The following is a 26,755-nucleotide window of genomic DNA, read 5'->3' as shown; positions in this document are numbered from 1 at the left end:
GTTTCAATTAACCACATATCTCAGGAATGGTTGACCTGAGACTGTAGAAGACTACAGTTCATTCCATAAAGACTTTAGCACTCTTACAAAAAATCACAACACTAAACAAACTAAAACGCCCGTGGATAACTTTGATAGAAATGTCATGTGTGAACGATTTATAATTTTCACATTGATAAAGGTGAACGCGTTACTCTTCGAACGCTACTACCGGTCGTAAAAGAGAAAATCAATTTTCAAGGAATCCATTGGTCTTTATGGCGCATTATAAAAGACATATGGTTCAAATTAAAAATAAAAATCTATAGATAATAGAAAAACTTTATTAGAAAAATGAGAAAATCGGGAACTGAGACTACGTTACTTAAGATCTATTAAAGGGTAACTTAAACTGTAACTTAAACAGACCTATAATTTACACGGACGAATCTTGTGTACACATGCCAGTCATATCAAACTAATGTGAAGTGACGACTCTGACCGCAAACTTGCCGGTCCGATTTGTAAAGACATGCGTGCTTTCATTGTTCACGCCGGTTCAGAAAATGGTTTTGTTAAGAACGCGCTTCTTAAATGTAAATTTAGTACCAAAACAGGAGATAACCATGACGATATAAATTCCGTTAATTACGAGCGGTGGGTAAAATATCAACTAATTCTTAATTTTTCCTCTAATTCAGCCATCGTATACATCGTACATAAAGGGCATCTGAACCGCACTCCGAATTCGAACACGCGAAAAGCAGACATGATCGATTGGCTTATACAAAATAACGAAGCAGTCGTCATTTACAAGTAAATGTTGAAACCAGAACTGTGTAGTTTAATGAAACTGCATAAGCCGAGTGTTACATTATTTACGATTCATTCAGTTTTAGCCGAGAAAGGTCATAATGTTTTGAGATTTCCTCCTTATTCTTCAAAATTAAATCTGATTGAAAAATTTTGGGCGGTTTTAAAAGAGTATAATGAGAAAAAAGGTTTAATTTTAAATTAGATAATGCTATTGGATTAATTGAAAAACGAGAAAATTCAGTTAAAAATGCCGAATGAAAATCAAGGTGCGACTACGTTAAGAACATAGAAACATCTTATTTGTCTCAGGAACTTTTAATTGATAAAGCCATTGAAAATTTCGTTATTAATGTATGTGGCGATAGCGATGATAATGATTTAAGTGATAATTGTGATTTAAATATTAGCAATGACGATATAAACTATGATTTACCAGGAATTGGATCATTAAAATTTGATTTGTAAGTAGCAGTTCAGATCAATGTTCATACGTAGTTTAATACTTCCTCCACCACTTCTTTGTTCTTTCTTCCTTCTCCTACGTCAATCACTTCCCCTTCAAACTTGTGGTTTGCGACAAGCTCTAAAATGGTTTATCTTATGATACATTCAATAGTTTAATATCATTTTAAAGGGATTGAACCATCATTTCTGAATATCGTGGCTGCTGAGCTACGATTCACAGTAAAACAATAGAACTCATCCACTTCGTTTATCGAAAGTAATATATACCCGTAATATTATACAAACAATTCACAAAAACACGATTCCATAACGAACCGTCCGCATCATTACATTTTTCTATTATTAAGTAAAAAAAAAAAAAATTATATTACATCCATATGTGATAAAATTTTAGTTTGAAAATCACTGCATTTTTACTTGCTTTAACTCACAATGATTTTTTTCCCAATTTTTTTCAGTTATTTTTTCATGTTTGTCCTCAAATCTTGCATCCTTAATTGAACATACTTCCTGACGTTGCCTATTGATGAAATTTTGCAGTTACTAAGGTCGGGTGACAATACAATATTCCACCATTACTTTTGCAAACATCCCCCCGAACGGGGGTAAATTAAGGGTGCGGGTGTAAAAAATTTCAAAATCTGCAAAACGGCAATGCGAGGTTTTAAATCCAAATTAGTCTACTACTTAAACTCATGCAATGTATGTTAATAATTTGATCAAAAAAGTATAAAGCAATTTTTTTTAAGTTTTGTAATATTATTATATTGTAAGCAGAGCATAAGCATCAGCATTTAATTATTTATTGAAGTCCATTTTCTATTTCTTTTATTTTGATACTTATGTACAATTTTAATGCTATGTTGATCATTCATTTTGTTTCTGTGTATGATATCGCTTTCCAACTGAATGAAATCCAAAGATCTGAATTTTTCATCAACTCTAATTATTTTAATTTAAGGATCGTTCATTTTTTTCAATTTAAACATTTGTATCTGTAGATTCTAAATCAGTTAAAAATTTCTTTAGTTTTAGTGATATCTTCACTTTTATTGAACTTTATTATAATTATCTTTCTTATAAATAAGTTTAGTTGTATTCTGGTCTCATCTTTTGTTTTACTTTATTATAGGTCACCTCAGACACATTTTCACTTGCAGACTTTATAATAATATTTTGTAGATTGCTTATTATTATTGACACATTTATGTTATAGAGAAGGAACTCGAACTGAAATACACATTAAATTTATTATCTTTTATGTACGGTAATAATAGAAAATCATTCGCGCCAAACTGTTTTTGGCGCGAATCGGTTAAATAAACTGTAAAAAATTAAAACCGCGATAATCAGCTGGCAAAGTTGATCGGAATTCAGGTAGGTTCCCTTACACCGCACAGGTTACAGCATTTATCTGTCAGAAACGTCACAACCCTGTTCCCGACTTTACATACACGATACATAAACAATGATTTATAAGTAGTAACTTCTTGTTAATTTTGCAATTTGTACTTACTGCCTGAAGAACATAAAAATATTCAATTAACCAACTTAATCCACACTTCGGAAATAATTAGAATTAATTATGGAAGTGTAATAACAATAATAATAATAAAAATTGTAATCGGGCAATTTTCTCGTAAACTACGCACAATACGAAAACATGACCTAAACAAAAGTACTCAGATTGGACAGGGGCACCTCATAGTGATTCTATATTTGACCTTGACCGTTATTTTAAGGTTAACACGGTTTTTTTCAAATGAAATGACCTATTTTTGACCCCACCAATGAAAAAAGCAGAAAATTATACATTGGAATATGTAAAATTAAAGAATACAGTGACTATCACTGTAAAGGCAGTTAGCGGCGCTTTCTTATATTCACAAAATGTTTGGAAAAGGCATATATATATTTGAAAAAGGGCATAAAAATGACTTTACTTTATCTTTGATAGTTAGCCGTATAACCTTCAAAAAGAGGTCCAAGATCATATGTGTGACTACTCGGCCGGCAAAGTCAAAAGTCAAAAATATTCTGTTGATCACATCCCTGTTCTGTATTTTTAGCTTTTGTTTTGCTTTTTTTACGGAGGATTTAATACATCCATAATGTTATAATCAACGAGATCAAACGAAATCATTTAGTGCAATGAAGAAAAGTAGAATAGATAATTCAAAAAATGAAAAAAGAAAGGACTAATTTGCAGAAATAAGATCATCTAACGGGGGTGATATTCAGTAACATTAATCTAAGCAGATAATTTTTAATTTTGAATTCAGCGATTTTATTTTTAGCAAATCGTATATTGTTTAGCCATAATTTTTTTCATAGGTCACAGTTGTAATGTCAAACGGTTTAATCGGTCGAACTGATTATCTATGTTGAGAGCACCTACCTTATGCATATGCCATAGAGTAATATTATAATTGTAGTCTATATTTATTTAAGACCGATTTACAAAATTTTTAAATTTTATATTTTCCATCTGTTTATACTTCCAAAAGTGCTTTCTTAACTACAAAAAAACCCATCGTCACTCATTACTAAAAAAATAATAATACTAAACGACACAAAACTATTTTCGCTTTACGCGGCATAATATTTTGATCTATGAGAAAAGGTTGTACGATTACGTTGCCATTTTTAATAAATTATCTAACAATCAGAAAGACCATCTGGCCAATTTATTTAAATTTAATTAAAATATTTCATTTATCACAAAAGCAATGAAACACCATCGATGAGTTTTTAAAATAAACTAATACTTTTTGTATAATCATTTAACGTGTACTACAAGGGAATTAAAAATCGTCATACCCCTCAAAGGCAAAATGAAATATAACCAATCAAAAAAGATTCTTGTGCAGTTCCGCGCAAGAAGACCGACTTTTCGTTAATTTAACTTGGTTTTAATTTTTTAATATTTCTTTAATAGAGGTTGTTTCCATTATTATTTTCTAAATATTTTTAATATTCATGTTTTAACTTAACTCAAGCAAAATAAATCAACGTTGCGAAACATAATTAACAAAAGTACAAAAACGTATTAAGTTAGGTAATTTTATACATTAAGAATAAATAATCTTGATGGATTCAGCAAACACGCCTAACTACAAACCAGAGTGATAACTTATGCCTTCCATCAGTAAAATTCCGAGTTCAACACCAGTTAGGCTTAGCGGCTTTTTACCTGCTACAAGATTCATTTCTCATCACCAACTATAGTTACAATTAGGATAACATATATAGCTATTTAAATGAATAAAGTACAACTTTAATCTTCACCCTCATTCTCCGAAAAATGATTTTGTAAGCCTTCCTTCTGATCAGACCAAGTATTTTACTACAGTGTAGTCTTCTGAACCGCACACACTGTTAGAAATTTGGCTTTTTTAAACCAGTGATTTTTAACCCCCAAACTTCAGAAATTAAAAGTAATTTCAATTTTAAAAGACTTATCGACAAACAAAAGAAAATTATATACTAAATTATGAAGTAAATCCAAAAAAAAATCTTTGCATTTATTTTAACTACTAGCTGCAGCGCGTACAGGCACGACCTGCAACTAGACCCTCCGGGCGGCGTCTCAAATGAGATCATTAGGTGTCCAAAATTGATTACCTCTTGTGTAGAAGTATTTTTTTTTAGATTGATGAAAATTTATATAACGAAAGTTAAATTAGAAATTTAACTCTAGAAATTGATACTAACGAATAGGGATTTGCCGCTAGTGATCGGTACATTCCGATGGATGCCTACTTTTGGGTTATAGTTCATTATTTTATGAAGACAAACAATCGCATAAATAAATAAAAAATATGTAAAAAAAGTTTTTAAAACACCACTCTTAAATTAAACGCACTAAAAAGGTAAAAAATAATTTTAGGACGGTATCTCAGAATGGATTTGACAACAAGCTTTGATGAGACATGTAAGATTATGTAAAAGCCATAGCTTCAAATTAAAAATTTGATGTTTTTGCCCAATTCCTTCTTATGCGTGTTGCATCCCACTCTTTAGGCCATTCATCACGCATAAGAAAAAATTGGCAAAAACATCAAATTATTAATTTGAAGCTATGACTCACATAATCTCACATATCATCATCAAAGAGCTTGTAGTCAAATCCATTCTGAGATACCGTCCTAAAATTATTTTTTACATTTTAGTGCGTTTAATTTAAGAGTGGTGTTTTAAAAACTTTTTTTACATATTTTTTATTTATTTATGCGATTGTTTGTCTTCATAAAATAATGAACTATAACCCAAAAGTAGGCATCCATCGGAATGTACCGATCACTAGCGGCAAATCCCTATTCGTTAGTATCAATTTCTAGAGTTGGTGTTTTAAATTTTTTTTTTTAAAGTTTTTATTTTCTACTTTTTAGTCTTTATAAGTTTATACTTTACAGCTGCGCTAGAGCGCAGGTTTGAGCGTATTTAGTGAAATATCGGATCGATACGTTTTACGGTGGGCGAGTACAATCAAAATATAGGGCTGAACGATTTAATTTGCGGATAACCAAGATCCGTTCGATCGAGAGTATACCCGATGCGTTAAACAGTTAGCAATTAACCTGCTGATACATACGTCGGTTGAATCATGAAAATCGGACGAGCGGTTGCCGAGATATTACGTGGCACCCCATCGCACCCCCTCCGCAATTTCCGAACGGCGCCCCGGGGCACTTGAAAATATTATCATCCGACGGGTACCTCTGAGACTGATTGGTAAGCGAGGGGGGGGGGGGGGGGGGGTATTGTCTAGGGTCGAAAAAATTTTTCAGAGCGCTAAGATCGACCTTTTTCGTGATATTTGCGATTTTCGTCCAAAAATTCGGATCCGGTTCAAAATTACTAAAACTTCGATATATATTTCGCATATATATCGACTTGTATACGGTATATCGATATATAATAATATAACAAGTAACCCGACCACCACGAGACATGTACTAACGAATCGCGGGATTTTCCGCTAGTGATCACTACAGTGCTAAGCTAAGGAGGACGCACACACACAGGCACACATAAAAATGCCATTTGCTAGGTAGGATCAGCTTTCTAACAAAAATCAAAAGCAAATTTATTAGATATAAAGGAATATTACTCACAACCGTTAAAAAATTACAATTCAAATATTCTACATATGAATTTGGTACGGTTTTATTTTAAAATTTCATCGTTTTAAGTCATTTTAATCGGCAACCATCGTGGGACAAATACTTGGTCAAATTTTAATCTGTCCAACTCATCTCAACCGAAGTAACATAAGGTAGAAATCGAAAAATAAAATTCAGAGAGATACAAGTAACAAAATAATTTTCATTTTTTTCTTTTTTTAATTTTACTAAGAAAATTTTCGGTCATTATTTTTTCTACTCCTTAAAAGTTTAATTCTACAATGTTCAAATTCTTAACTTTTACAACAAAAAGGACTTGTTCTGATAAAAAAAAATAACCAGTTTTAAAGAATTTTTTCTTTAATTACATAAAAATTACACGGAATAATTTAAATAAATTATTTTTTTAAATAGTATTAATCTAGTCAAATTAACTTTTGATTTAAGTATTAAAAAAAATAGTCGGTTAAAATAGTCAGATTTTCATTACATAAGTTCAAATGTACAGAGGTTAATTAATGACATTTCATTCATCATGTTATGCACCTCTAGGTTACCAAATTGACTTCTTAATTAACACATTACATATTTTTTGTGCCTATTCTCCTAGTATTAAGTTTTATTAGTTCACTGCAACTAATTGCTATTCTCTGCAGACAGTAAACAGATTGTGTGTGTGTGTATTTTAAAAATAATATTAAATTTCACTTAAAATATTAATTATTTTTGTACGTTTTACAAATAGGTACAAAAACTTTTTATTTTGTTATCAAAGTATTGAGTATTGGTTCTTAACATTGTAATGCTCTGAAACTGATATTTGTAATCACTCTTTTTGCCCATAACTATTCTCAAAATAAAATGATATGAATACAAAATTTAAACTTTGTAGTTTAATATTTGTAAACACAGTAAAAATAAATTAATACTGAACTCTGAGCCTTTTGTTAATCCAGATTAATTGGTAAAATATTCATATGAATTCTCTAACAAAATTTTGAAGAAAAAATAATGAATAGTAATACATAAATAACTTCTTCACAAGTGCCACACACCCCTTTATTAAAAGTTTGTTGCACTGCAGGACATTATCTGAAAGAATATGATATTTTCTGAAAATTAGATTATTTTTTTAACAAATTTTCCACTACTGTGTTTGGAACAAGATTATTCTAATGTAAAAATAGGTAAATAACTTATCAATCCTGATCACAGGTAGTTCCTATGTCACTTAATCACCATGTTTTATCTTTTCTTATCATCACCTTTCTTCCTTGGATCAGTAAAGTGGGAATTATGTTGACTGTTGTTCTGACCACATTTGTGGTGGCATATCGGCCACCTTTTACTTGCTGCTACTTTTTCTTTACTGGGGCTCTGCCTGCAGGATTATTCATGAACTTTGTTCCTATCCAAGGGTTTCAACAAAAAGCTCATTAGCGGTTGTAGTTATCAGTAAACACATGCTTCCTGGTCTTACTAAAATCTAAACAAATTTAGAATTTTCTTTTACATTTTTTTTAAAGCCAATAAGGAAATCTATGAGACTAAAAATCTGAACCTGTGATGGTAAATAACTTTTAATTGAGATGATGTAAGTAAATTTTGTTTAATCTGGGTTTTGTCTGACTCAGATCCTCATGCATCTTTTAAGTCTAGATTATTGGATTTTTACTGTAAAATTATCAATGAAAATCTAAATAAATGTGTAAATACTTAATAAACCACATCTATATAATCATGTATGTGTGTATGTGTGTGTGTTTGTTTATATCATATAATAAACTGAATCAAAGTTTACCATGTTTTTTAATACCAATTGAAAAATAAAGGAAATAGTAATGAAGAAATTTAGATTTAACTGACAGTAAGAGATTTAGATTAAACAAATTAGGCTAACAGCCAGAAATCTGTTTTTAATATTTTTGTATGAAATAAACTGTAACTGGTTTTTTTTAACAACTGCCAGTAGACTGAAGATAAAATTATTTTCATGCACACTGACACACAGTTACATTTATCAATTTGCTAAAACAGTGAAAACCTCCCACCAAGTACAATTCAGATAAATGGATGTACATTTTACATTACTACTTTTGTCCTGAGTTTTCTAAAATTACTTAATAAACATCACTCATCAAAAAGAACCAAGTAAGAAAAACTGAATTTTGTTAATTGAGATTCATATTAATTTCATATAAATATAGTATAATATTTTTTGTCAGTCACTTTTTTAGATTTACTGTGAATAGATTGTCTTCTACTGGTATGACATATTGTCTGAAAATAGTGACACAAAAGTAGACTGCATCAAAAAATTAAACATAACTACAATTTTCTTAAAATAAACAAAGCAGAACGATAATTCTTATGTATTCAGGATTATATTTTACAATATACTAGATATGAATTATTGTCATTTTAAGCAAATAGTTTAACTAATGCCTTACATTTCATTTGTGACACAAAAAAAAATCGCAGAACCCCCACACTTAATCTGCGTAGATGAATAATAAAGTAGACAACTATTCATTCTCAACGTCCAATTTATTGTGACATTAGATTAATGGGTCAATGCCAGGCACTATGCCCTGTACAGCACTCTATTCATATCATGTTTAGTACAGGAGACAGAACTGCACATGAGAATTATGTTTTGTTTTTATTTCTGTTCATGTGATTTCAAAGATTGTGTATATTTCTACTATATTTGTTGAATCGTTTTGTTTTTGTTTTTTTATTTTTTGACAAATTCTAGTGAATTTATACTTTTTAGTAAAAGTGTTAATTAGATAAAAAGTAGTGTATCTATTTATCATCATATTATTTATTTAACGAACAAAACCTTTATGTAATTTATAAAATATTTTAAGTGGAAAAATATGGAGGTAAGACCAGAGTGGGCTAAATGTTGCTGTTGCAAACTATCTGTATCAAAATCAAGCGGAAGGTTAAAGTAAGTAATTTGACAATAAATGTCATTATTAACTATTTATTTTTAATATGAAAAAAATAAATACCGGTATGATACACATAGTAGTAGTAGTGGTAGTACATAATGGATAACCAGAGATTTTTTTAAACATCATAACAAGAAAAAATATATAATTATTTTAGCATTCACTCAGAATGACCCACGAAAACCAGAGACAAACCAGACCTTGGTCACCACTTGAAGTATTTATCTGTATTAAGTTCTCATAAAAACAGTGTACAAGATAATTGTAGTAATGGAACAAACAAAAAAAATCATTCAAATTTGTATTGAAAATTTTTTTCTCTTCTCTTCCATCTTAATTATATATTATTTCTTGAGAAATTACCAAATATAACACAATACCAAACAAAGTAAGTGTATCCTATACTATATAATGTAAAATAGAATATTCACATATTTAAATTCAATGACAAATACAGTGAAAACCACAAAATACTTCAAATATAACCACTATAGCTAGGAAAATAAAATTAGTAAACAAATAAAATTCAGTTTCTGTGCCAAAAAAAACTGGTACAATATATTATTTTGATCTTTGTGTTGGTATTAAATATTTAGCACTTAAGTGAAACAATGTAACACTAACCAAATAGAATTAAAGTAACATGGAACAAGATTTGTAGATGGATTATAACTAATTATTTATATCATAGGATGTGACATCCAGTAGTAATTTGGCATCAAGATGAATGGCATCTGGGCATAAAATCCTGTCATTTACCTAAAATCAATCTTAAAAATTTATCTATTAAAAAACAAAAATTTCAATTTTTATGAATTAAATTTTTTTTCATTTACATAGAACTGCATTTTATTTTATTATTTTTTTGATTATAGACTAGTTTTTGATATTTTATTACAATAATTATATCGCTAATTAGATAATTATATTTTATATAACAACTGCCACTACTAGTGAAAAAATAAAATAGTCATGTTTGCTGGAATTAAATGTTAAGTTAATTTATTTGTTAATAATTCAACTTCAGAAATAAGTATACAGATCAATAGCAAAAGAAGTAAATTGCATGGACCAATAGAAAAATAAACTAGTTAGCCTACTATTCACCATGTGACTTTTTCCAAGATTAAAAAATAATTTTGTAAAAATTTTCTGCCATAATCTCTCACAACTAGATTACACACAACTATGTAATTTAAGAATATAATTTTAATGAATCAGGCTACCTGATCTTTTGATTTACATCTTCCTACAAAGGAGAGGACGAGATAAGAATACAAAAAACTTTCATTAAGATATATATATATATATATATATATATATATATATATCCTACATCTCTCTCGCTCTCTCTCTCTCTTTCTGGGTGCCCTTGGAGTAGCTACATAATAATACATTTAAACATCTTCTTCCCCACGAAGATCAGCAGTGGAATTATAATATAGAACAACAATTGTGATTTTAATATAAAAGAGAATTTTAAAACTTCAGAGGATTTAATACTTACTCACCACATAAGAGAAAAGTTTATTACATAAGAAACAACCAAAAATAATAATAAAAGAACAGTAAAACTGAAACAGGAAAACTCTTTTAATTGGAATAACACATGTATACTTGCAAGAATGCTTAACACCAAATTTTGTCACATCTTACGTAAAGTATATATATATGTCTTCTCAATTAAATTATTAGAAATGTAACTGCCAACAGCAACTTCAGCTGGTATCACAACATGAGTCCTACCCACTGATGAATGTTTTTAGTACGTAGCTGAAATTTTGGTACAATTAAATAATTTCTGTTAAAAATAACATTTTGTTCAATTATTTTTAAAAACAATAATTATTGCATAATAGAATTCAATGAGAATAACATATCATTAAAGTCCCTTTGCTGGTTGACTTCTTATGAGAAATCTCCAATGTAAATGATGTGATAAATAAAACTAGATTTTAGTCTTCAGGTAAATCAAGTCCAGAAAAATCCAAACAATTTATGCATTTTTTTACCTGTTCTTCTCTGCATAGGAAAACAGTCTTAGTTTTAAAAGCATCTGTGAAGTCATTACAGTACACAGGGTACAGATGTGTTTACTTAACTTAGATATTAAAAACTTGTTACATTCTGTGGCTTTCATTTTAAAAGTGTTTCTTACAATTTGGTCTGTTAGGTTGAAAACAAAATAAGTAAATAAACATTCCAGAAAAGCCTTCATGATTACGGTTTACATGTATCTAATTTGCAATGTTGGCAGCTGCTTACAGAACAATACATCCATTTATTCTTCACCGGAATAAACTAAATGCCACTGAATTTTGTAGGTTTACTTCACATCATTAAGATTGCAGGCAAATAAATTATGGTGTGTTCAATGTAAAACACATATTGGCTAACAATATATTAAAAAAAAGAAATGCAGTATTTGAAATATGATATTTAAGGGGAAATTTAAGAATTAGCATGCATTTGTAAGCATTGATTAATCTAAAGGATAAAGTTAAGACAAAAACAAAATGTCCTCATAACTTTATCTCTTACTTTAGGATAAAAGAGAAAGTAAAAATTTTAGCTAAATTATAAAGAGACAAAATGAATGATGTTAGATGAAATAAATATTAATATTAATAATCATGTTACTGCAGGCATCCCAAGTTGTGTAGGAGTAAATAGGAAAGCTGAAAGCCAAAGTTGGCAGCTATAACAGATAAAGAAGAAGAAAAAATGTTTATAGTAAAATATATATAACTTATTTTACCTTATAAAGGTAAGGTAAGATATATTTATTTATTTATATATAAATATATATTTATTTCCATATGTAAATAAATGTAATGAAATAAAATAAAATAATAAAAGTAAATAAAAACAAACTTTTCCTCTATTCAGTTTCAAAGACGTACAATCCTATTTCTTTATGATATGAGATTTATATTACATGATATACACCTTAGCTGAAAGTTTTAAATCTGTATCTGAAACAAAAAACCCAGAAAATAAATACTGAGTAGAGGGAGGGGTACTTCAATTTGTTAAATAAATGAAACAGGAAACTTTAATCCACAGTAACAGGAAATCCTATATTACATAAAAAAATGTGTACTACAAAATTGAAAAAAATTATAACAAATGAATAATACAGATGTAAAAATAAAATACTAAAAATGTATTAAAAATATAATTCAAATTCAATGATTTATACAATTTTACTTGCAGAATGTATTTATTAAAAGAAATGTTTAATTTTCACATCAGAATTTGTTTTGAGGGTACCTAAAGGAACTTTTTTGTTTGATATAAACAACTTTACTGAAGATACTGCACACTAATAGTTGCATTAATGAACAAATAAACAAATTTATTCTGTTTTACACATTTATCTGATGTGTATTCTATTACACATTTAAAAACTATTCAGTTTTTAAAAGATGTTTTATTGTGACTATCAAAATTCAAATAAAAAATATTATCAGAAACATCTTTGTATTGAATTTATAAATCAACTGTAGAAAAGTAAAAAAGAGGTTCATTTTAACAATTCTACTATGTTATCCCCCTCTTTTTCTCCTATTAAAATTTGTAAATTGCTCGATTTCCTGGTTAGTCAATAACAGCATTGTGTATGTTGATGAATAATTCATATGAATATAAGCAATGTAACATGTTTAAATAGATCTAATTTTTCATAAAGGTCAACTATACTTTTCCTTTGAAAAGTAATATTTTTAAAATAAAATTTGCTTTTTGGCTTAAATAATTTATTTTATTATTATAACATACATCGAATTTTGGATTATATTTCAATCATTTCATTTAATTCATTTATTTGTTATTATTTAATTTAATTTTGTGTGTTGCAGTTTCTGTAAAATCAAATTTACTCATTAAATTAATTTCAGATGGACCAAAAAGAAAGGATATTAGAATCTATTGCATTTTTATAGAACTTATTTTTACTACAATATTTCAATTTACTATGATAAAATAGAGGGTTAATATTTATGTAATTTGTAGAACATATTTATTTTGTGTTCATTTTTTTAATCTCTATAATATTAAGTGCAGAGAACTATTCAATATTAATTTAAAAAAACTATGCAATTTTCTTTTTATTACTGTCAGTGATAAGTCATCTATAAAAATAGAATGTATAATTATTAAAAAGAGAATAAAACAATGTTTATTTGATTGGTTGGATGAGTTCTTCAAATGTTTATACTAAATTCTATTTAATGAAAAATTTGCAATCTGAAACAATTTATAAGCAGTAGTTGTTTGCTTGCATTTATTTATAATTTTAATTAATATGATTAAATCTGAATAAAAGTTTTAAAAGGAAAAACTAAAATTAATATATTCATTTTCAAATCGCTACATATTTTTTTTACTTCCTTGTAAGAAGTATTGTGATTGCGAAAAATTTCGGTTTTCAGATTTTAATGGAAATATACATTTTGACCATCCCTGAATCCATTTTGAGTAGTTCCGGCGTGACGTCTGTACGTATGTATCTTGCACAACTCAAAAACTATTAGCGGTAGGATGTTGAAATGTTGGATTTAGGACTGTTATAACATCTAGTTGTGCAGCTTCCCTTTTGATTGCAATCGACTGGACAAAAGGTGTCCTAAAAAGCCCAAAATCCAAAACAATTTGAATTTTGGAATTTTTCTTTACTGCAGTAATAAGCCGTCATTGAGAGCTTTTCACGATATATCATCATAAGTGGTACTTATTTTCATTGGTTTCTGAGTTATGGAAAATAAAATTTTAATTAATGAAATATTTGGATTTTAAAAGGGGAAGGCACATCGGTTCGAATCAGACTTCATCTCCTTTTTTTAACTATTTTTTTAATTTAAATATATTGATTTATTAATAATTAATAAATAACAATTCAATAATAACAAAAAAGAAAAGATATATGAATAAAAATGTAATAAAAAATATAAATATAAAAAAATATATGTAATTTAATAGGCGTACTAGGAAGTTATGTGATGTCCACATCAGTTTTTTTTTAATAATTTTATTTATAGTCGCATAACGATTAAAGTCATTAGCGACTTATCAGTATAATGCATCTGTACCGGTAAATCTGTAGTCTTGAACAAAACTTGGTGGATTACTTCTGAGACGTGTGATTAATTGAAGCCCAACCACCAAAGAAAGTCGAGTTAGAGGTTCTGTTGAGTACGGACGTACTTCTGTGCACTGTATTCTTATTTTGGTTTTTTGTTGATGTTCGGTTTAGCTATCTGGTCTGTAGGATTGGCAATTGTTGATGGAATTTGATATGGTTTTTTATCTTAGATTTATTTTGGAAAACGGACTTACTTTTTTATTACATTTTGTAGCTTTACGGCCTTACTTACATTGGTAATAAGGTCAACAGTTGACTGTCAGCGGCGGTTTCAGATTTCAATGACTATTATAATTTTGTTTCGTTCGGTGATAAGAATTGGATAGTGGAATTAATTAATTTTACTTCAATAATTTGGTATCTATTGATAGCATAGACTGGTGAGATACTATATGTTATTATTATAATTTTATTTTCGTTCAGTGATAAGAACTTGATAGCAGAGTTAATTAATTTTAATTTCCCCCAGGAAGTCGAGCGGGCTGTCAAATTACGTGGAATTTGGCACTGTTTTATTCCGTGATACAGGATGAGGCGTAGCTCCCCTCCTTTCGTCGAGGGGTCCGAACAAAGCAGTTTGACGGAGGTAGGTGCGTCCCAAGTGCAACAGAGAAAAGCTAGGAAGGCGACGAAGCACAAAGGGAAGAAACGTTGCTTGCAGGTATCTTCCGAGAGGAGGAGGAGAAGCGCTCTCCCCTGGTTCATTCAAAAATCTGGTTAGCATACTCGGTACAGCGTTGTTTGGGCTTAAGCAGAACTTAGGCTCAAATCTTGCGAAGTATATTACCCGTCATGAGACGGAACTGACGGCCATCTTTAAAGACATGAAGACGTTGTCGGAGATGTCGCCGCCGCTTGAGAAGATCACGCAGGCTATGCAGACAATATTCGCGCCTTGCTCAAGGAAGATCTAGCTGACGTGAACCTGGTTGATATACTTCCCTGTAGATGGGCTGCTAAACTTAACGGGAAAAATACTGTTGCTAGATACAGTGCCTTCAGATGCTGGTGACGCCTGTAGGTTTGTTGCTCTGGCTCGCAAGCAGGCAGCAGGCAACGAGGATGATAAGCCCCCGACTCTGAAGCCTGGCGATATCATGCGTGACATGTCCTCATTGATGGATTGGGATACAACCTCTCCCACGAAGTGTGGCTACAGGGTTCATTATGACACCTTACTAGCCGAGCGGGATACGATGACGATTTTGAGCGCGTACTGCAGAAGTTTCCAATGCCGGTCTTTATACCACCGGGTGGTAATATAGGTGGCTTAATCAAGAAGATGTTGATGTATCTATTTCGTCGCAGCTTATGGTCGGTTTCCGTCGTTATGACGAAGTCCGCGTCAACACTGAGTCAGCAGCGGCCTGAAGAGGCTGCTGTCAAGTCTCCACATCTCCGGTGGATGACAGCCACACTATAGTAATGCGAGCAAATTCGTACGCATGCTCGCAAATGCGAGTAATTCGTACGCATTAAGGGCGCAGTGAAGGCAGAGCAGTTCAGCACAAGGCTGCCGGACTGTAGGTCGATATGAGGTCGCGAGCCGTTAGAAGAGCGGTGGTCCAAATCCAAGATATTGATGTGGACATCACTGAGGCTGAGGTTAGGCAAGCCATAATTAGTCTGATTGGCGAAAACGAGGAGTACAGACTCACCTCCTTACGGCCTGCCTTTGGAGAGATAAGAAATATTACGGTGGTTACATCACATAGAGCGGTCCTTAAGCTGGTAGACCAGCGCATCAGAATCAGGTGGGTCCTTTGTAGGGCCCACACAAGGGAAGATCCAGATAAATGTTACAGAGGTGTTGGGGACCCGGGCACAAAATTTCTGAGTGCTGTGGCCCGAACAGAAAAGATTTATGTTTTAATTGTGGTGGCAAGGGCCACAAAATCAAGGAGTACCGGGAGGGAATGGTGTTTAGATTGCAGCAAAATTGATTATCGCACCGGTAGTTCTCCTCGTAATGATTACGTTGGTTCTGTCAAATGCTAACCGCAGCCGGCTCTTCCACGATTTAGTGGGGGAGCTGGCAAGTTTACAAGGAGTAGACGTTCTAGTTACATCGGAACCTAACAGATTTGAGGCTGCAAAGGGAGTTTGATATTCCGATGTCAACGGTGATGTAGCGATCAGGAACATAAGTGGACGGCTGGGCTGGCAATTACTGGCACGAAATCGAAGTATAGTTGCGGTGGAATCGGCTGATGCTGTTATCGTGGGGGCTTATGTTTCCCCGAACTGCGACCTGAGTAAGTATGACAACTTTATAACCAGCTTACATGGTATTTTGACTAGAACTACTAAGAAATTTATCCTTACAGGTGACTGACTTCAACTGCAAGGCGGTTCTGGCGGGCAGTGCATACCCTAACAGACTTGGCGAGATACTAGTGGACCTATTGACTACCACGGTATATACTCTATTAACGATAGCACGCCGACGTTTGAGGTCTGGGGTCACTCCTCTGTTCTCGTCCTCACGATACCAGACAGTCGATGGGATCGCGATTTATGCTCCTGGAGGGTGTTAGACGATAAGACCGGTAGTGATCATCTGGCGACGTACCTGGAAGTAAGAGATGTCTCCTTTGCAACCGTTGATCGTTTACCTCTAAAGAGACTCTCATAACACCAAATCGATATTATAGTCGCAAATCTGTCTACAAAGATCGTAAATGTGGATTGGCTTACACCGGACTTATTACTGAATTTTATCTATCGGGAGATCACTAAGGTTCCGGTCAATGGTAGGAGATATAAACCTGCACATTGTTGGTCGCTGACAATTGCCGAGATGCAGCGAGCTCTCCAGCGTAGTAGGAGGCACGTGCAACGACTTCGGCCGAACGCACACACGAAGCCGCAGCACAGATTTATCTTGGCAACCGACGAGCCTTAAACTATCAGATTAAGAAAGCCAAGAAAAACTGTTGGAGAGCACTCTGCGAGGATTTAGATAGGGATTCGTGGGGCAGGGCCTATAAAATAGTTAAGAAGCGTCTTGGGAGACGACTGCCTGTCCTCACGGACGGTCAAGTGGCTGCGCAGATAATTAAGCTATTTCTCTGTCCAGAAGTTCAGAACAGCACGTCACCAAGGTTATAGATTGCGAGAGAGGAATTCACGCTTGAGGAAATCTCTACGGCTATTCTTAAATTAAACAATAAGAAAAGTCCCGATCCCGACGGGATTCTTAATACTTAAAGGCCTCCTCAGGACTGTGCCTTGGGAAATATCCGATGTTGCTAATTTTGGGCTTGAAAATAAGACATTTTCGACATGCTGGAAAGAGTCGCGCCTGGTCTTCTTTCTGAAGGCCAGGAAGGAGGCTACACCAACAGATTTCTGCCCACATTGTCTGATCTACAACATGGGCAAGGCGGTCGAACGGATGATAGCAACCACACTGGTAGACAAGTTGACCACAGGAGCGGGTATTCACGATAGCCAATTTGGTTTCTGGCGTGGTCGTTCAACCGCACAATCGATTAGTAAGGTTTTTAATTGGGCAGTGTTGGTCCGCAGCGGTACAAGGAGGACAAGATGTATTCCCGCGTTAATACGTCTCGATATTAAAAACACGTTTGGGACCCTACGTGGGACACAGTAATGACGGCCCTTCGTGAGAAAGGCATTAGTAACTATTTGCAGAGACAAATACGTGAATACCTGAGTGATAGATGGATAACCGCCGATGCTCAAGGCGGGACTCACAGATTTCAGACTCACGGTGGAGTACCGCAGGGATCTGTCCTTGGCCCCTTGTTGCGAGTTATAGTTTATGACGGGGTGCTTCGGCTCCGACTACCAATGGGTTGTGAGCCATAGCTTACGCTGACGACCTTTCTATTTTGGTTAGCACCAAAACAGAGGAAGAGTTGGAGACGAATGGTAACACCGCAGTAGCAACAATCAATGCTTGGATGGTAGATCACGGTTTGGAATTATCTCCTGGTAAATGCGTTTACACAATACTGGCTGGAATAAGACACATTAGCCTTGTTAATTTTAGACTGGGAGGGCAGCTAATTCAACACAGGGAATGTCGGATATTTAGGAGTGACGATTGCATGCAAATTCAGTAATCATGTTAAAGAATGTGCTGACAAAGCCGAGTCCACAATGAAGACTCTTAGTTTGTTAATGTTATCACAGTCTGCCCCTAGGGTCTCCAGGAGAAGACTTGTTATGTCAGCCGTCACCTCATCTATAAAGTAGCTACTCCAGTCTGGGGCACTGCTGTTAATATACAAAGGAATTTGACCAGATTGAGACGGGTCACCGATTGTCGCTGCTGGGAGTCATCTCGGCATACGGAATCGTCTCTTACGACTCGATATATGTGCTGGCGGCCGTCCCTCCTATCGAATTATTAGTATGGGAACTGATGAACGTCTATGAAGGCAGCAGTAGATCCAAGGCTAAATTGATAACGTTTAACGACTGGAACGAAAGATGGTGGGTAGGGGTCAGCTCTACGTGAACTAGGAGATTGGTATCAGATTTAAATGCGTGGTGTGACAGACGACACGGGGAGATTAACGATCATCTTACGCAACTATTTACAGCGCATGGAAACTTCGAGACATACTTACATCGAATAGGCCGGCGGGAATCTTCCCGTTGCATGTACTGCGATTTTGATGACACAGCTGAACACACAGTATCTTACTCTAGCGAGTGGGTTGAGCAACGGTCACTGGTTGGCATAACAGTCTTTGATCCAGAACACCTGGTCGAATACATGCTTGCAACTGCAGACAACTGGAGGCTCGTTGAGGAGTTCGCGGTGACAGTATTATGCAGCAAAGACGTGGAAGCCAGAAGAAGGGGTTATTAATTTAGGGACGGGTGGACAGCCCCAACCGTGAGGTACGGCATGCTCAGGTGTGCCGGTTCCAATGAACGTCTGGGGACTCCGGCGGAGATTAGGATGGGAAAATTTAATTCTGAGTCCCGGCCGTGGGGTTGGGACCGAGGACGACATAATCGGGCCCGGTTACCCATCTCGGCGGTTTGAGGCAGGCGCTATAAAGAACGGGACCCGGTTCCTGGGGAGGGGGTTGACCTACTGTGCCAAACATGCTGCCGGTTAGGTGGGAAGGCCACTTAGAGTAAAAGGACACGCTGCTGGTCTGAGCTTTACATAATTGTATGTCCAACCCAAGGGAGTTGGGGATACATAAAAAAAACCCACCACAGGAACAATGATATCCAATATTCAAAATATATAATATTCAAAATCCAAATAAAAGTAACTACCTTTATTAGGACTGAACATGAGAACTTGACTTTGAACTGATTTTAAACAATGAGTTTACCACTAGACCAACCCGGTGGGTTAGCTACATTTTAATGCGATGGGTATCTAGTATTTTTATTCATATTACCTTAGAAATAGGACTGAATTGGCTTTCAAACTGAATAGGGGAAAGTGTGTTCTGTGGTTTTTTTGGTTGTGATATTTTATCATAAACATTTTTACTTCTTTTTTATCTGTTGTAGCAGCCAACTTTGGCTTTCAGCTTTCTATTTACTCCTACACAACTTGGGATGCCTGCAGTAACATGATTATTAATATTAATATTTATTTCATCTAACATCATTCATTTTGTCTCTTTATAATTTAGCTAAAATTTTTACTTTCTCTTTTATCCTAAAGTAAGAGATAAAGTTATGAGGACATTTTGTTTTTGTCTTAACTTTATTCTTTAGATTAATCAATGCTTACAAATGCATGCTAATTCTTAAATTTCCCCTTAAAAATCATATTTCAAATGCTGCCTTTCTTCTTTTTAACATACTGTTAGCCAATATGTGTTTTACATTGAATACACAATAGATTTATTTGCCTGCAATCTTAATGATGTGAAGTAAACCTACAAAATTCAGTGGCATTTAATTTATTCCAGAGAAGAATAAATAGGTATATTGCTCTGTAAGCAGTTGCCATCATTTCAAATTAGATACATATAAACCATAACTACGAAGGCTTTTCTGGAATGTTTATTTACTTATTTTGTTTTAACCTAACAGACCAAAATTTAAGAAATACTTTTAAAATGGAAGCTACAGAATGTAACAAGTTTTTAGTATACTTATATATATAAGTTAAGTAAGTACATCTGTACTCCATAACAGATAATCAATTATTTATTTTGTACTTCTTTATTAATGTACTCTGATGATTTTTTTTCATTAACATAATTATCATAATAAAGATGATCTAGTATGTATTTATAACTGCATTAATAAACTGGATCAATCTCTGCTTTTGAGTGAAATGGGATATGAAACTTTATGTGCCACGTCAGTCTTATATGCAATATAACCTACAATACAAATGAAAAGTGTGTGCATCATATCCTTAACATAGCGTGTGAAACACTTACATTATATAATTATTCTATAAAATAAAAGATAGATATTTTAAAAGAAAAGACTAAAATGTGGAAAGAACTCCTTCCCTTTCTAAATTCATGGAAACAATTTTTTCATAATAATTTCTCATGGTATTTCAGATAAAACTGATTTTAATCCTTTTGATGTCATGGTTAGGGGACCACATAATGAATCTCTTCATTATGTGGTTGAATAGTTCATTTGACTTTTGAAATACTGAATAGAGAGTGCACTGCAATTTGATTTATATACCTCATTAATTGTATCTATTATTACTGTACCCTCATTTATTGTATGTTCTTGTGTATTTTTTCTTGGTTTGAAAGCAACAGAGTAATACAGACACATCACTTTTGAGTGAAAATTTTTTAGGTATACATTTTTTTAATAAAAATTACTTCTAATCATGAAACCATGCCATTGGTGAAGGAGATTGCACATTTTTATGAAGCAGATAGTCTTTTGTTAATTAGCTGTAGGTTTGTTAATTACCTGATGAGCCAAAAGCCCTGACAGAAAAATAGTTTTTGAAAGGGGACAGTTGCTCTTTGGTTAGTTGTTGAGGGTACCAACTGGCTTCAGCTTATGAATTGATGTTTTTCTTTGGATTGCTCACAAAGACATTTCTCACCGAAAATAGATTTACTAGTTTGAAATGTACGTATTTGAATGGAAGATAGAACTGGATGACAAAACATGAACAATAGGACAGTCAGAAATGCAGAGTAGAAGCTTTTGGAATTTGGTATAAAAGAAAAATGTTAAAATTTAATGTGGGGACAATATTTGAGTGAAAAGATTTTAAGATAAATTGAGAAGAATTTATGTTAAAAGTTTGGTAGGATATAATGGTGAGAATTATGTAAGCTAATTTTAAAATGGAAGGTAGTATAAAAGGTAACATCGAAATGCGGAGGCAAAAATTTGAATATTCAAATGGTGACATTAATTAAAAGTTAGGAAATAGTATGAATCATGCTATATTGGAATTCAAAGATAAATGCAAAACAGGAAGATAAAATATGAAGTGCACAAAACCAGTGACTATAACAAAAAAAAAAAAAATCATTTTAAAATAATTTGCTTCTAGGTGGTGTGCCAACAGTGAAAAGTGGAAAAATAGTAAATGCCTGAAACTAATGCTTACCATAACTATAATACTATTACCAGTGGCTGTTGTTTCTTTAAGTATAATTAAATTCACAAATATTTCACAAAAGCCTGTAAATGCTGCGCCATTGGATTTTGAACCATCTGGTGAGTTTTTTTAATAATTTTCTTTAAAACAAGGATGAACATCTAGCTTAAATGTGTTTAAGCTGGATTTTTCATTTTTTAAATGTATTTTATTTATTTTGTTCTGATTTCAGCATTTGAGATATGTCACTTTCTTACAAATAATAATAATTTAACAATTTCTTCCAGATTTCTTTAGAAATTTAAAAACTGATTAATTTGAGTTTTGAGTCATTCTGATAACTTATCTAAAAACTGATAACATAAAAAAATGTTGGTAGTTTATCAAAAAGTTGTTTAATTACTAATTATTCAAAATAATATTTTATTTATTAAGCATGGAATGACTTTGATGCAAAACTTTCAATCTGTTAAGATGTATGAAATATAATTTTTTTTATTTACTATTAATAACAAATCTATAATTCTATGGTAATTTTTAATAATATTAAATTTATTTTATGTATTAATTATATTAGTGTGTTTGTTTTAAGCTCTTAATGAATTAGAGGATAGAAAAGTTATGCAAAACTTGCACAGAAAATATACATAGACAAGTTTTATCTTAAAGATTACAAAGTAATGGATTAATATGAAGTAAATATAACCTACTTTCTCTGAAAGGATATGTTTGGAAATTATCTAATCATTTATAAATAATGCTAGTTTTATTAATTTGGTGAATGTATGAGAATATATTCTATTAAAAAAATCATGTTCTCCAATTGCCTAAAATAGAAGATTTAGCAAGATAACATAACAAAATTTAAAAAAAATGAAGAATTTAAGAAAGTCTATGAATTTTCTTTGAGGAAGCTTCTAAGATTCCTATATGGTGTTTATTACTATTATTGACACCATATTTCATGTGAATCCTTTCAATTTTTTTACATCTGTTTCCACATTATTATTCAGTCATTATTAATAATAATAGTTCATTTTTTTTTTTATAATTTATAAAATCAAATCACTAATAATAAAATCACTTAGAAATTAAGATTTCATCACCGAAAACTTTTTGTGTCCAGGAATAATCTACTAGGACTCAGAATTTTTACATACATTTCTTCTTTTGCAAACTTCATTGAATAACTTCATCTATAATTGAGCATATTAATTAATAAAGATAAATATATAATATTCATATAATAAGCATTCATGAAAGTAAAAATTACATACATCTGGTGTGAAACATTTGTTCCAGTTGACTTTGATACTGATACATCAGAGGTCTCACGTTCCACCACTTTTCAATACTATCATACAACCAAATGTATCCCCACAACAAATGGGTTCTATACAACACGAACAAAGAGAAATCTTTTCCATCATGCCTATGTGGTAAGTAAATGGTATAACATGATATCAAATTGATAATTTATGTATATTGAGCACGACTAAAAATTTCATGCATGGCAATTTAAAAAATATTTGATTAAATAAATTAATCTAGATAAGTACAAAATATAATGTGGAGCATAATAAAATGCTAAGTTTTGTAGAAATATACAAATATATACTACTGTCAACTTACTCAAACAAAAAGCTATCATATCCATTAAACATTCATGCTTTATTAAAATTACACAAACCATTATTAAAACAAGTAAGAATTGTTGGTTTTTTACTAAATTTTAATTTAATATTATTTACAAAAATATAAACATTTAATGTAATCAATTATTAGTCACTAGAAAAAAAAGTACTGATTTTAACCAATGACCCTTATTTTTCAAGAACATTTAAAATTTATGTTATTGTTTTTATTTTGCACCCAAAATAAGTTTCTATCACCAATGTAATTTCTTATTTTCCTACTCTTATAAGAATATTTTACAAGTTCCTGAAATATTTTTTTTTATTGTTTTCAAATATTTTTTTGAAATAATGTAGGAAATAGATTATTTTTTCCCCAGATTTTATCAAATGTTATTATTATATAGCATAATCATGAATTGAAAATTTTTCACTTAACAAAATATTCAACATTTTAATCGTATGTAACTTATTGAAATCATCTTTTAACCGAAGTGTAACAGAAATTTAAAAATATCATAGTTTCTAAAATTAGTTATAAATTGGGACGGGTTGTCGAAAAATAAAGATGAATTCATTGAAAACAGAAATATATTTGAAAACTTTCAGTCGACTGTTCTCTTTATCGCATCAGTATAGTCTGTAGAAGAAACAATACACTGCCGAAGTTAATGTTACTAGAAACGTCTTTTATGAAGTCACCGGTCACATACTTTTATCCCAATATTGAATAAATAATTTTAGCCCCCTCGTAGTTAATTGTTTCTGAAACATATCATTTTTTGAACAATACTATACTTTGGCATGATACAATTGCGCACTTATGTGTTTATACCTCCTAAACTTTGACAGTAGTACATTTTTAAAAGCGAAATATTTGTTGTTTCAAACGATAGCTGATTATCGCCTTAAGATTGTTAATGCGAGCAACAGCAGGCTTATACATTAAGTAGTACTAAATGTACGGTTTTACTTCCGAAATCATCGAACAACAACCGAAAATTAAAAAAAATACCTTTTCGATTTTATTGATAATTATTATTTAATTTCATAGATAACCACATGTTTAGATTACTGTTATAAAACCTTTTACTACAATTAAAAAAAATTGTGATCTGCGAAGATATTAATTTTTCGAAAGGGTCACTATCGCCGAAATAACCTTCGAAAGACCTGAAATTTTTTAATTGTAATTACAAAATTATATTTTAAGATGGTGTTAACTGTTCTACTTTTTTTCTTGTAAAGGTCATTGTACTCATAAATTGCACATACCAAACAAGGAATAAAAGCCGTATTTTCCCGATACTTACTTTAAATGCAAACAACACGTTTTTTACTGTGTAACTAGGCTAATCTATTAGATTGCTTTCATCAAAGAGATTACATTCAGGTATAATTAAACAAAGCCAATTTTCTGTCCCAATGTTATTTATATCGTTTCCAGTGAAATTCATTGAAAAATACATAATTTAAGATAAATATTAATTATCTAAAAAACCCATTAAAAATAATTAATTCTATATATCATGCAAGTTTTAATCAAACATATAAATAGTTATTGTAATTTTTTGACTCAACTTCATTTAAAATCTGGTCTTTTATCATTAAATTGTTTCAGGAAAATGACACCAGAGATAAAATTGTATGGCAAATTCCTTTACAAGATGCCGACGTTTACTATTTACCAGTTAGAGATATTAAGTCACAAAATCGGCTCGTAAAGAATAATGAAAAAGTTTTAAATAATAGTTTAATTCAGAGTAATAATTTTGAAGAACATCTAGGGAAACATTTGTCAGGAAATTCTGCTGTAAGTTGATAAAATAGTTTAATAAGTATTTTAATTAAACAGTTAATTACTATCATTTTAACAAATAAATCATGATAATTTAATATGTATAGCCTTAAAATATAACAAAAAAGAATAAAAAAAACACATTTTTAACTAAAATCAATTGCGAGTACACTCTATGTATAATTGTAAAACTTGCATCAAACTTTTGATTTGGTTTGAGATCTTTCGTTAGTCATACATAATTGTTGAGCTTTTTTTTAACACTGGATATCTTGGATAATTTTCTTTCTTTGCTAATACAATTTTGGGAAAAGGATTTTTTTTATGAAGAATTACCTGGCTTTGTTATAATCATAAAACCGTGAAGGTTACTATGATTTTTTTTTCTAGTCAATAACATAAATTAAATAGAATATATGAAAAAAATGTACGGTAATGGTTAGTGATTCGTTTAAACTGCTTGCATGTATTTCTCAACACGTATCCTGTAAATTAGCTACATACAATACAACATGCCACTAAACAGTATATTGATACGACTATAATAACCGTCATAAAAACGATAATGATGTATGAACGTGTCACTGAGTAATTTGACTCGGACTAATAATAACAGGAACTGTTACTCACTGTTATCAACTTTAATAATATCTATGTATAAAAAGTAACAATAATAATTCCGAAAGTATTTTAATTTTGAAATCAAAATTGCGGGAATTACATTTATCGCTTGAATAACGGAAACTTCTCGTATAACAGGTTCAACAATCGAAGAATAACATAAGTTTTTCCTAAATTAATTATTATTCTTCAAGAAATTTCCCTGAAAATCTTCAACCGAAAAAATAGTACTCGCGATTTTGTGACTTCATGAGCGCAATCATGGATTAAGACACCAAAAGCCACTACTTAATTTTATCATATCTCCATTTAATGCCAGGAATTTTAATTGAAATTCTTCTACCTTTTATAATACTTTTTCTAACCCGTTGTTGACTAAAATTATGAAATTGCGTATAATTTAATTGTGTTGTTTAAACACATGATCAATGCAAAGAAAAACCTATCTTTATAGAACCATTCTGTTAATCAGGATGACAAAAAAAAATTAATAAAATTGAGATGCGTAATGTAATTCATACATCCACAATAAAAGCTAATGTATAATCGCTCTTAGGCCTTTAAAGCACAGAGCAGCTGTAAGTTTGAATGAGATCTCTCTGATCACCATCAAAAGATTAAGTGCAGTTCTTGCACCAGTTTTATGTTTTGGATTTTCAGTAGAGGT

General features: G+C 31.6%; 1 protein-coding gene across 4 annotated transcripts in view; it reads left to right on the top strand.

Annotated features, from left to right (window-relative positions):
• LOC142334213 (neprilysin-4-like) overlaps positions 1-26,755 on the top strand; it is a 112,650-nt gene that overhangs the window by 5,528 nt on the left and 80,367 nt on the right. Inside the window, exons 1-4 of one of the 4 annotated variants that reach the window (XM_075382055.1) lie at positions 8,447-8,537; positions 21,988-22,154; positions 23,338-23,474; positions 25,291-25,482. In XM_075382055.1, coding sequence (XP_075238170.1) covers positions 22,037-22,154; positions 23,338-23,474; positions 25,291-25,482 — 447 coding nt within the window. In that variant the 5' untranslated portion in view covers positions 8,447-8,537; positions 21,988-22,036. Of the gene's footprint in view, positions 1-8,446; positions 8,538-8,967; positions 9,343-21,987; positions 22,155-23,337; positions 23,475-25,290; positions 25,483-26,755 lie in introns of those variants that run through there. The other 3 variants (XM_075382053.1, XM_075382054.1, XM_075382056.1) reach the window with 3 other exon arrangements.

This window comes from Lycorma delicatula, chromosome 1, assembly GCF_047948215.1.
Source record: "Lycorma delicatula isolate Av1 chromosome 1, ASM4794821v1, whole genome shotgun sequence".
NCBI lineage: Eukaryota > Metazoa > Arthropoda > Insecta > Hemiptera > Fulgoridae > Lycorma > Lycorma delicatula.
Note: the sequence above shows the minus strand (reverse complement) of the source record. Positions and strands in the feature narration are given on the sequence as shown.